The following is a 13006-nucleotide window of genomic DNA, read 5'->3' as shown; positions in this document are numbered from 1 at the left end:
ACTGGGGGCAGGAGGAGAAGGGGACGACAGAGGATGAGATGGTTGGATGGCATCACTGACTCGATGGACGTGAGTCTGAGTGAACTCTGGGAGTTGGTGATGGACAGGGAGGCCTGGCATGCTGTGATTCATGGGGTCGCAAAGAGTCGGACACAATTGAGCGACTGAACTGAACTGAATTGAAGACTAATCGAGGAGGCAAAAGAATTATAACTGAAACTTCTAAAACATTGATGAAAGAAATTAAAGCAGATATAAGTAAATGGAAAAGACATCCCATGGTAATGGATTAGAGAATATTCTTAAAGTGTCCATACTACCAAAAGCAAGCTACAGATTCAGTGCAATCCCTATAAAAATTCCAATGGCATTTCTTTTTTATAGAAAAGGAAAACAATCCTAAAATTCATATGGAACCACAGAAGATCCCAAATAACCAAAACAGCTTTGAATAAGAACAAAACTGGAGGCACCACACTTTCTGATTTCAAAATGTATCACAAAGCTAGAGTAATCACAACACTATGGTACTGCCATAAAAACAGACATAATAGACCAATGGAAGAGAAGAGAGTCAGAAATAAACCTAAGATGTGGTCAACTGATCCTCAATAAGGGTGTCAAGAATAAGCAATGAAGAAAAGACAGTCTCATCAAGAAATGGTGCTGGGGAAATTGGATATCCACATATAAAAGAATGATATTGGATCCATATCATATACCACACCCCAAAATCAACTCAAAACAGACTAAAGACTTAAACTAAGAACTGAAATAATACAACTCCCAGAAGAAATATGGGGCAAAACCCTCTTGAAGTTGGCATTGGCAATGATTTCTTGGTTATGACACCAAAAGCACAGACAACAAAAGTAAAATTAGACCATGGGATGACATCGAACTTAAAAAAGCACAATGACTTACGTGATCAAAATCACAACATCACCTCACATTATCAAATGTATTGTGTAGCTATTATCAAAAAAACAAAAGTGCAAGGTATGTGGAGAACATGTGGAGAAAACAGAATCCCTGTACACTGTTGGTGGGAATATAAACTGGTACAATCTCTAGGAAAAGAATTATGGAGGTTCCTCAAATGATAAAAATGGACAACCATATGATCTGGCAATCCAACTTTTGGATATATATCCAAAAGAATTGAAATTAGGATCTTGGGAGAGATATATGCACACTCATGTTAACTGCAGTAATATTCACAATAGCCAAAACATGTATGCAAACTAAATGTCCATTGACAAATTAATGGATAAAATGTGATACACACACAAAATGGAATTATTATTCATCTTTTAAAAAGAAGGGAAATTTGCCACTTTTGACAAGATGGAAAGCATTATCCCAACGAAATAAGTCAGATCAGTTCAGTTCAGTTCAGTCGCTCAGTCGTATCCGACTCTTTGCAACCCCATGAATCACAGCACACCAGGCCTCCCTGTCCATCACCAATTCCCGGAGTTCACCCAAACTCATGTCCATTGATTCGGTGATGCCATCCAGCCATCTCATCCTCTGTCATCCCCTTCTCCTCCTGCCCCCAGTCCCTCCCAGTATCAGAGTCTTTTCCAATGAGTCAACTCTTCGCATGAGGTGGCCAAAGTACTGGAGTTTCAGCTTTAGCATCAGTCCTTCCAAAGAACACCCAGGACTGATCTCCCTTAGAATGGACTGGTTGGATCTCCTTGCAGTCCAAGGGTCTCTCAAGAGTCTTCTCCAACACCACAGTTCAAAAGCATCAATTCTTTGGCATTCAGCTTTCTTCACAATCTAACTTTCACATCCATACATGACCACTGGAAAAACCATAGCCAGTATGAAAAGGCAAAATGATAGGATACTGAAAGAGGAACTCCCCAGGTCAGTAGGTGCCCAGTATGCTACTGGAGATCAGTGGAGAAATAACTCCAGAAAGAATGAAGGAATGGAGCCAAAGCAAAAACAATACCTAGTTGTGGATGTGACTGGTGATAGAAGCAAGGTCCGATGCGGTAAAGAGCAATATTGCATAGGAACCGGGAATGTTAGGTCCATGAATCAAGGCAAACTGGAAGTAGTCAAACAGGAGATGGCAAGAGTGAATGTCGACACTCTAGGAATCAGCGAACTAAAATGGACCGGAATGGGAATTTACCTCAGATGACCATTATATCTACTACTGTGGGCAGGAATCCCTTAGAAGAAATGGAGTAGCCATCATGGTCAACACAAGAGTCCGAAATGCAGTGCTTGGATGCAATCTCAAAAACAACAGAATGATCTCTGTTCGTTTCCAAAGCAAACCATTCAATATCACAGTAATCCAAGTCTATGCCCCAACCAGTAACGCTGAAGAAGCTGAACAGTTCTATGAAGATCTCCAAGACCTTTTAGAACTAACACCCAAAAAAGATGTCCTTTTCATTATGGGGGACTAGAATGCAAAAGTAGGAAGTCAAGAAACACCTGGGGTAACAGGCAAATTTGGCCTTGGAATACGGAATGAAGCAGGGCAAAGGCTAATAGAGTTTTGCCAAGAAAATGCACTGGTCATAGCAAACACCCTCTTCAACACAACAGAAGACGCTACACATGGACATCACCAGATGGTCAGCACTGAAATCAGACTGATTATACTCTTTGCAGCCAAAGATGGAGAAGCTCTATACAGTCAGCAAAAACAAGACCGGGAGCTGACTGTGGCTCAGATCATGAACTCCTTGTTGCCAAATTCAGACTTAAATTGAAGAAAGTAGGGAAAACCACTAGACCGTTCAGGTATGACCTAAAGCAAATTCCTTATGATTTTACAGTGGAAGTGAGAAATAGATTTAAGGGACTAGACCTGATAGACAGAGTGCCTAATGAACTATGGACGGAGGTTCGTAACATTGCACAGGAGACAGGGATCAAGACCATCCCCATGGAAAAGAAATAAGTCAGATACAGATGTGCAAATACTTCATGATGTCATTTATGTGAGGAATCTAAAATAGTCAAATTCATAGAAGCACGTAGTTTTCAGGGCCTGGGACAGGGGGATATCAGAAGATACTAGTCAAAGAGTACACAGTTTCAGTTAAATAAGATGAATAAATCCTAGACATCTACTGTGGAGTACCTGTATTTATTGTCCTATATATTAAAAACTTGCTAAGAGGGGTAGATCTTATGTTAAGTGTTCTTATCTCACACACATAACAATAAGTAAAGAGGGTGGGAAAAAACTTTTGGAGGTGATACATATGTTATGATATAGATTATGGTGATGGTTTCACAGATGTATACTTATGTTCAAACTCATCAAGTTGTATACATTAAATACATAAATTGTATACATAAAATGTATGTCAGTTACGGATGAATTGATAAAGATGTGGCATATATATATATATACATACATACATAATGGAATATTAGCCATAAAAGAGAATTAAATAATGCCATTTGCACTGGATGGACCCAGAGACTATCAAACTAAGTGAAGTAAGTCAGAGAAAGACAAATACCATATGATATTATATATGTGGAATCTAAAATACAACACAAAATGAACATATCTACAAAACAGAAACAGACTCGTAGACATAGATAGACATAGAGAACAGGCTGACCTGCCAAGAGGGTGAGGGTGGGGAGGAGTGGATTGGGGTCTGGGATTAGCAGATGCAAACTATTATGTACAGGCTGGATAAACAAGGTCCCTGTGTGTAGCACAGGGAAGTTAATTTAATATCCTGTGATAAACCATAGTGGAAAAGCATATGATAAAGAATATACATATATATATAAAACTGGATCGCTGTGCTACACAGCAGAAATTAACACGATGTTGTAAATCAACTACACTTCAATAAAATATTCTTAAAAGGAAGGAAATCCATCAAGATGTTTATCTTGAATCCATGGTTGCAAAGATCCAATGTGACAACACATAACAATGTTTTTACATGCCCTTCTATGATGATTTTAAAGATTATGGAATAGCTACTACATACTGTATGAAAATTTACTATTAACAGCTACTATACACTATATGAAATATTTATTTGTAGAATTCAAAGAACACAAACTTAGCAGGGCACATACTGTTGAGGCAGCACACTGTCTAAAAGGTAAACTCTATCTTTCTTATTAAAAATATGTTTAGAGACAGTAATAAAAATTCCTTTAAAAAAGCTCTTTTTAAAAAGATAAAGCTCAGAGTTTTTTTTAGTATGAAGAGTAGGTAACAATCAATCATTCTATAAAGTCAAATACAGAGGGCATGAATATTTCATAGGTATTACTACTGATTATTACACGTATATAGTTAACAATAAATAAGTATTAATTATGTGATACATGGGGCTTCCCTTGTGGCTCAGCTGGTAAAGAATCTGCCTGCAATTCGGGAGACCTGGGTTGGATCCCTGGGTTGGGAAAATCTGAAAGCCTACCCACTCCAGTATTCTGGCCTGGAGAATTCCATAGACTATATAGTTCACAGGGTTGCAGAGAGTCAGACAGAGTGACTTTCACTTTTCATGTGATACATTGAGACCTGAGCTTCCCTAGTGGCCCAAATGGTCAAAGAATCCACCTACAGTGCAGGAAACCTGGGCTGGGAAGATCCCTTGGAGAAGGGGATAGCAACCCACTCCAGTATTCTTGCCTGGAGAATCCCATGGACAGAGGTACCTGGCAGGCTAAAAAGTCCATGGGGTCAAACAGAGTTGGACATGACTGAGTAACTAATACACTGAGACTTAAAAAATGTGTTCACATATCGAGCTCATTAGAATAACCCAGTTATAGGTACTACCGTCCCAACTTTTAAGTTAAGAAAATTGAAGTTGACAACAGTTAAGTGACTTTACCGAGATCACTCAATTAGTAAATAGAAGATCTGGGACCACAGCCCAGTAGCTCTAATTCCAAGCTCTCCTCTTTTCTCTATACTACTTTCAGAGGCAGGTTCCAAAACATGTATACTGAGGAAGCACAGACTTGGAGGCCTGACTTTCCATGGACAGTTTTCCTTACTCTCACTATTTTATCACCTGGGAAACACCAAAAGTAAAGACAGTGGCTCTATCTTTCCCAAAAGGTTTGGATACATGCAGAAACCTGAACTGGGACCTGTCTACCCAAGAAGCCAGGACTAACAAGGAATAATAACAATCTGAAATCCAAGTTCACATAAATCTAAAAATGAGTATTTTTTTTCTCAAAGAAGCAGAAATTCAGAGTTAAGACAATGAGATATGAAACTCGGAAACCTAAGGAAAAGTTTTTTCAAATGATCTTAGGTTGAAGAGAAATTTATAAGGCTGTCTAGAAACCACTGCAGTCTTCTACTTTGAAAATTCTTCCTGTTTATTGTTCTTATCTTAAAGTCCTTGTGCAGTCAAAAATCTAAAAAATGTTGTTATCTGCACCTTGATGTACAAACTTCTGCTACATAATTTCTATTTAATTCTGGAAGTCCTATATATAAGGTGGATGGCTATCAATCAGCATATAACTGTTTACGCCATAGCAAATATATAAACTTAAGACAAAGCAGAAATGCAAACAGAGAATATACTACATAGGAGTTATCAATTTAGTTTAAGGCATGGCATGGATTTTTTTTAATACAAAGTTTAATGTGGATACATTGCTATAGGTGTTACGATAGACAATGAATTCAAAGTTTTACAGCACCTATTTATTTCTTAAATAAATATTTCTTAAACTCTATGACATCTACTCTATCTTAAACCTAAACATGAAAATACAATTTGAGGATTTCAGCATTTATAACTGAAAAATAATGGGCATGCAAAGCTGGTCTAAGTGTTTATTTACATAATGGTAAACAACTGTTCACCTTCCCTGGTGGCTCAGCTGGTAAAGAATCCACCTACAATGCTGGAGACCTGGATTCGATCTCTGGGTTGGGAAGATCCCAACCGGAAGAGAACAGCTACCCACTTCAGTATTCTGGCCTGGAGAATTCCACGGACTGTAGAGTCCATAGGGTCGCAAAGAGTCGGACACTACCGAGTGACTTTCACACAAACAATTGTTAAATATAAAAAAAAAAAACTGGTATTGTCAAAAGATCAGAATTTCATTTTCATGTGCAGATTGTACAACTGCTGGATAGAACTGACAACTTGTCAAGTACAGACGTATCATCCACTGGTTTTCTCACACTACTATCTACATTTTTTTACCAGTCCAAACATAAAAATAACTACACTGCAATCATAATAAAAGTCCTTTATTAATGAGATCACAAACAACTCAAATGCTTATCTGAAGAATTAAACAGCTTTATCTGTTAAATAATCAAGAAAACAGCAAATAAAATTACTTCAATAACAGATTTAAAAATACTTCAATAACAGGTACAGATTTATCAACTTACTTAGCATCCTAGTCCTTATTCTTACGGTTTTTTCAGCCCATTCCTGAGGAGTTTTCTGATATCCTGAGCCTGCAACATATCAAGATATCACTGCACATACTTTGAAAATGTATACTATATCTAAGTGTTATAAGGTACATTTATCAGAAAGGTAAAACAAAGTTAAGGAGGGAAAAAACAAAAGCAATAGGTTCAGAAGTTAACAATAATGTCAAAAGATCACATCCGTGAGGATGAACTACTTCCCACAACAAAAAAGGCAACAAATAAACACATAATCTCCTAACAGACAAAACTATGTACAAGTCCTTTGCTATGGTCTATGAGACTGGGATTGTCAATACTTGAACTTCATTAACTAACACTTTGGTGTTAATTAAGAAGAGAAAGGTTAACCTTTATTTTTGAAAATAAATTATGTTTGGTAAAGTAGTCCTGAGCACATTTCCACATCAGAGCACCAGTATTACATACAGCACCAAGCTGTGGTGGGTTAAAAGGCAAAGGGGTAAAATGACTGTCAATCCTATTCAGAGTTTTGTTGGCAGAATAAGACTGGGTTAGACTTGGTTAACTGATAAAGAAGAGACAACCAACCACTTACTTAGCTTCAATGGTTGCTCATCAAAAGCTGTGAAGTCTCCACCTGAAACAGAAGCCAGAGATAAGGTCATAGAAACCTTGGGGAAAAAAATGAAGATGGCTGGATGCATAGACATGTTGCTTGTTTACTACTGACACCAAAACCAAACAAAAAAATCAAACCTTTCTGTCATCAGTCCCAAACATATACAACCTGTGTTTTCCTTTCCTAAACTTCAAAATGTTCAGGAGTTGGATAATAAGAAGCTAGCTTTAAGAGGAACACCATCAAAATAACGGCTAAATGTACTGACTGCTTAACCAGTACCAAGTATAATTTTATTAATTCTCACATTTTATGTGGTATATACTATTGTTCCTATTTCACAAATAAGGAAACTGAAAATTTCCCCAAAATTAAATATGTAAAGGTAGTAGGACTGAGATATAAACCCAGCAGTTCATATATGACAGTATATACCACACAAGCAGATTTGTGAACACCGTATAAGCAAAGTAGTGCAAGACGCTACTTCATGTTTTGGGATGCTATTTAAGGACAACTATAAAATGATGCAAGGGGATAATTAGAAAATGATATTACAATTATAATGTGGTAGATTTCCAAATCTGCCCTGAAGAAACAAGTTACTTCTACCTACTGATACAAGCATCAATATAAATTTATGTTCAACGTAATTTTTTTTCCTGACTATAAATGTAATATATATGCTGGCTGTAATACAAACACACCATTCTAGAAATGCATAACCTAAAAATTCATTAACATCTACTATGTGTCTACTATGTGCAAAACACTGTAGGGAAACTATGATGAATAACACAGACAGACGTATATTCCAGATTTGTTTTCAGTCTATACTAACAAAGAACTCCAAAAAAGTAGACACATGCTTTTTTGTATTGTCTTTCATTGATTCTATGAAGTAATTTTTAAAAAAACACCTTTGCATTAGGGCTGTAACTTACAATCAATGGTATGACACAGTTTAACTAGATGGTTTTCTTTCTCAGTGACATGTAAAAGCAATGGCATTTTACATTCAATGAAATATATACTGATCACCTAACTCATTTTCCATAACTGTAAAGTATACCATAAGTATAGCATAATTAATATAGGGAGACACATTTCAGAGCTTCCAAAGAGTAAAGATTTAGAATAACAAAGGGCAAATATATAAGATGATTCAGAGTAATTTTCCATAAAAGATTGATTTTTGTTTCAGCTGCTTTAAATTCCAAACTTAGAACCTACTAAAAACTAATACATTTATAGTATATATATATACACACACACATATATATGTATGTATATAGGTTTAGTAGGTTTGTGTATGTATATATGTATGCACACACACACATATATATGTATACTTACATATATATATACACACACACACACACACACACATATATAAAGTGGAATTCTATGAACATATTGATTATAAAACAGATTTCCAAAGCCTTTCTTTATAAAAATAGTCTCATGGCTAGTCTCGTGGCTTCACTGGTGGCTCAGTGGTAAAGAATTTGCCTGTTAAGGCAGGAGATATGTGTTCAATCCCTGATCCAAGAAGATTCCACATTCCATGGAGCAACTAAGCCCATGTGTCACAACTATTAAGCCTGTGCTCTAGAGCCCAGCAGTGGCAACTACTGAAGCCCACGTACCCTAGAGCCCAGGCTTCACAACAAGAGAGGCTGCCGCAACGAGAAGCCTGCGCATCGCAGCTAGAGAGTAGCCCCTGCTCTCTGCAACCAGAGAAAAGTCAGTGCAGCAATGAAGACTCAGCACAGCCATAAATAAATAAATAAAATGACATATATTAAAAAACATGTTTCTTTAAAAATATAAAAAGTCTCATTTTTAAAATGGCCATGTGGGAGGAAAACGAAGTCCTTGAAGATTTTACATTCCAGGATATTTTTGATTGATTATTCATTTGAATTTTGGGATTTTACTTAAAAATGGAAAAGAAAAAAACAGTGTAATTTCTGCTTAATCTAAGAAATACATACTCATTATAGATAATCTACAAAATATAGATAAAAGAAAATGAAAAACATCAACAACGGTTTTACTGTCCTGAACACATCATTGTTAGCATCTTTATATTACCTCCCCAATCTGTGTTACATTTTCTCAACATTTTATTATGAAAAATTTCAAAGTTGGAAGCAAGGCTGTAAGACTGTTATATACACACCAACTAATGTACCATGAACTTTACTATACCTGATTTATCAACAAATGTGTACTGCAAACAAGGACATTCAACAAGCCGCAGAAAGCAGTAGTTTTTTGTTTTTCTTTCATTCAAAAATCAAAGTTGAGTACAGAGGTGATTAACTCAAGAAGCAAATTCAAGATACAAGATGAGTTTTGTTTTTTTTTTTAACATTCACTATACCCTCTTTCAACATTTTACACTAAACTGCAAAAGACAATCTTCAAAAATAAGAATAGCATTTGACCACAATCACATCTAGACTTTTAAGAGTGTAAATTATGGTTTTACCTACTTTGTGATGACTGCCAAAATGATTCTTTATATTGACTTGACGATCTGGTGGTTTGGTCTAAAAACAAAAAAGAAATATAGTATACTATAAAGCACATTTAACTTTCTAAGTGCACATTTACCAGAAAATAATGAATAATCAAAAGAGCAAAAATATTCAGATAAACCTCAGGGAATTCAACACTTGAATGTGAATGTATAATTTATTTAAAAAAATAGTTTCTAAAGGGTCATGTTATATCTGAAAAATTAATTATCTGTCTTTTCTTTTTAAAGATAAAAGTAAGATACAGAACATGGCAGGAGATAAAAGAAATAATGACACCTGTGAGTGGGGGAAAATCTTAAAAGTTTACAATAATGGATCTTCCTGGAATCATTACCATCCATTTTGCTTTAAATTTTTCTTGTAAATGATCAAGATGTTATATATTTTAGTCTTCCCTTCTTAAAAATCTTCATTTTTTTTTCATTTACAAGTAGAATTTATAACAAATTATGTTTAAAAGCAATCAGATTGCTATCTTGGGAGCAAAAGTACTTGACATCCAGGCAGTGGCTAAGTAGTTTTGCTAGTGTACTCCTATGAACTAAAAAACTTTTGAGCATCAATCTCCAAAATATATTTTAAATTTATATATAAGCATTACTAAAATAATATTAACTAATGTACATACTATAAAACAAACTAAAATAGACATTTTAAATGGATGAAATAAAAGCTGTAACACACTAAAATCTAATATTTCCCTTCTGCACTCCAGTGGATTTTCTCCCACCTCTGTGGTGACAACAGGCCCAGAAGAGAATCTAGAAACATCAGTATTCTTCCTAATATGCTTCACTTCTTTGTTCTTTAGCTCGAGTTTTCTTCTGCATGGGGTATATGTGGTTCAATAAGAATTTATTAGAATTCAAAAGCGATTACAGAGCCTGTGGTTTATGTGGTTCCAAAGAGTAGCCCTGGTGGCAATGGTATCGAGCTAGCGGCTATACGCATGGCTTACTCAGTCTCTCAGTTTTAGAGCATAGGTGTATGCATATAGGAAAACTAACAACAACTAACAGCAGCACGTAATTTGAGTGTTTACTATTTGCCAGGCACTCTGAGTAATTTAACCTCACAACAAACCAGTGAGGAAACTGAGGAACAGAAAAGTTAAGCAATTGCCTGAGGGCACAAAACCTATCAATAGTACTGGAAGAGTGAAACCCAGTGAAACTCAAGAGCCACGATCTTAACCACTATATTAGAGTCTTGCATATCTCCCTTGGGATTTATGTGTCAAGAAAGGGTGGGGAAAAATGACAAAGGATGGGAAATATAAAGAATATCAAATGTCCATAAACTGGCTTCTGAGCTCATTTTGAAAGTAGAATGATTAAGTAAAACATAAACAAATTATAGAAATTCTCGAAAGGTGGGGAAGAGTAAATAGAGATTTAATTGTTAATGGGACTAACATATAAATAAAACTACTCATAAGTTACACTGTTTACAAATTTGATCGGCACTCTCATTAAGCCTCAAGCTGGTACTTCTTTTTCCTCAGTTGATTTTTTCCTTGAATAAACTTAAACATCAATTTTCATGAACAATCAGAAACTGTTACTGCTAACTTGGTGTGAATTTGAACAATTCAGATAAAAGTAGTAATCTAAGCTTACCAAAACTTCCTAAAACCTAGCTAACACTCCTGACAGTATAGTGAGTCTATGCCAGTGTAATCAGTTTCTCTATCAAAGTTTTTTAAAAACCACAAATAACTTTTTTTTTGGTGCAAAAAAATATGTTCCACAAATAACAAGGCAAGGTAGAAGTGATATGTTTGTTTAGATATTATATTACTAATCCAGATACATATGTGGAATCAGTAATTTTAATAAATGTTTAAAAGTACACTTTTTAAAAAGTAGTTTTAATACTTTAAAATATTTTTTAAAAAAGCAAATTCAGAGAATACTTTATACTCTACCTAGAACTACAGCTCCTAAGATAAGAGTCATAAAGCATAAAGCAATGTTACCTCCAGACTCAACAGAATCCCCGGATCTGACCTTAACAGTAACATGACTGTCAGAGCTGTCTTGATCATTTTCCTCAGTTTCCCCTAAAACAAAATAAAAACACACTATTATAGTCTTTATTCTATGTCTTAAAAAATCTGGATAAAAAAAAATAAAAACAATCTGACATTAAAATGAAGCCTTTTAAATAATCAGATATAGAACTGCTATTATACTTACTATCCTGAGTCACAAAGTTCTAAATAAGCTAAAATTGAGCTCATTTATTTCATGTTCTCTGAAGTACATAATTATATCCCAAATGAATATTCAGTAAGATTGTATTCTAAGGCTTTAGAGTAAAAAAGTAAACAAACGAACATTAAACAGAAGGTAAGTTTTACCTTATGGTGAGGAAAAGTACATACAATTAGTGTACAAATTCATACAAGATTAGCATATGCACTAATGTGTTTACATATATGTGTGTATGTTTGCAAAAAGGGTGTGTATATACATACACCCATACACAAACATTTCAGTATGCAGGGGACTAATCTCAGATTACGGTGAACCTAAAAGCAGACTAACCGATGGCTGATTCATGTTGAGGTTTGACAGAAAACAACAAAATTCTGTAAAGCAATTATATTTCTATTAAAAAATAAATAAATTTAAAAAAACACACTAAATTTTATGGTACTATTCAAATATAAGATTTGGAAAACTGGTTATTTTAATACCATAATCAAAGGCTAGAACATGACAGATATGGAACATATTAGCTTTGCTTAAATTAATTTCAACATACAAAAGATGCTTAAAATATACATAAGAGCCATCATCACGCATTCTATCCTATTTTACCTGTTCATTTAACAGTTCAGATTTTAAGCATGAATATTTTTTTCTTGAAGAAAAAGGCCTTCTTTACTGTCCACTCTCTTAAATACCTACCACAATTGCTTCTAATCTTAACAACAACAAAAAGATTTAGAAAATACTGCATGGTATTTTAGGCGAAAATACCTTCTTCCAAGAAATTGACCTTCTGTTGGACACTGGCAGCTTCTAGAAAAGAGAAGCATACATGTTGTATATAACATCATAAGCCAAAATTCAGGAATAAATAAGAACATTTAATTTAGGAAAGTGAATATTACATCACACCAATTAAACTTTTTTTCCCCGTTAAATCATAAAAAAGAAAGGATTATTTCCCTTTACACTATATTTCAGAAATAAGTGTGCTACAAACTAGAATCAGAAACTTTGTTTCTTCAGAGAGGTCTATTTGTATTATAAAATGTAACCTGTGTTTGTAGAAAATGTGAAGCTCTATGTTGATAAATAGAGTCCCCTAGGTTGGTAAATAGGTTTACTGTATTCTCTTTCTCATATCTGCTAGATTTCCCATACTCCTTTGAAAAAGCCAACCACAAAAGCGGAGCTGAAAAACCAGTCTTTTAATGCATAG

The 13006-nt window shown here is 35.0% G+C and overlaps 1 protein-coding gene across 4 annotated transcripts in view; it reads right to left on the bottom strand.

Annotated features, from left to right (window-relative positions):
• Window positions 1-13006, bottom strand: part of TOR1AIP1 (torsin A interacting protein 1) — a 45487-nt gene that overhangs the window by 6645 nt on the left and 25836 nt on the right. For all 4 annotated transcript variants that reach the window (XM_010850154.1, XM_010850155.1, XM_010850152.1 and 1 more), the window contains 5 exons: window positions 12559-12600; window positions 11550-11633; window positions 9524-9580; window positions 6999-7040; window positions 6395-6463 (listed from right to left, as the gene is read on the bottom strand). In XM_010850154.1, coding sequence (XP_010848456.1) covers window positions 6395-6463; window positions 6999-7040; window positions 9524-9580; window positions 11550-11633; window positions 12559-12600 — 294 coding nt within the window. The remainder of the gene's footprint in view (window positions 1-6394; window positions 6464-6998; window positions 7041-9523; window positions 9581-11549; window positions 11634-12558; window positions 12601-13006) is intronic.

This window comes from Bison bison, unplaced genomic scaffold (genome assembly GCF_000754665.1).
Source record: "Bison bison bison isolate TAMUID 2011002044 unplaced genomic scaffold, Bison_UMD1.0 scf7180017864289, whole genome shotgun sequence".
In the NCBI taxonomy this organism is placed as follows: Eukaryota; Metazoa; Chordata; class Mammalia; order Artiodactyla; family Bovidae; genus Bison; species Bison bison.
Note: the sequence above shows the minus strand (reverse complement) of the source record. Positions and strands in the feature narration are given on the sequence as shown.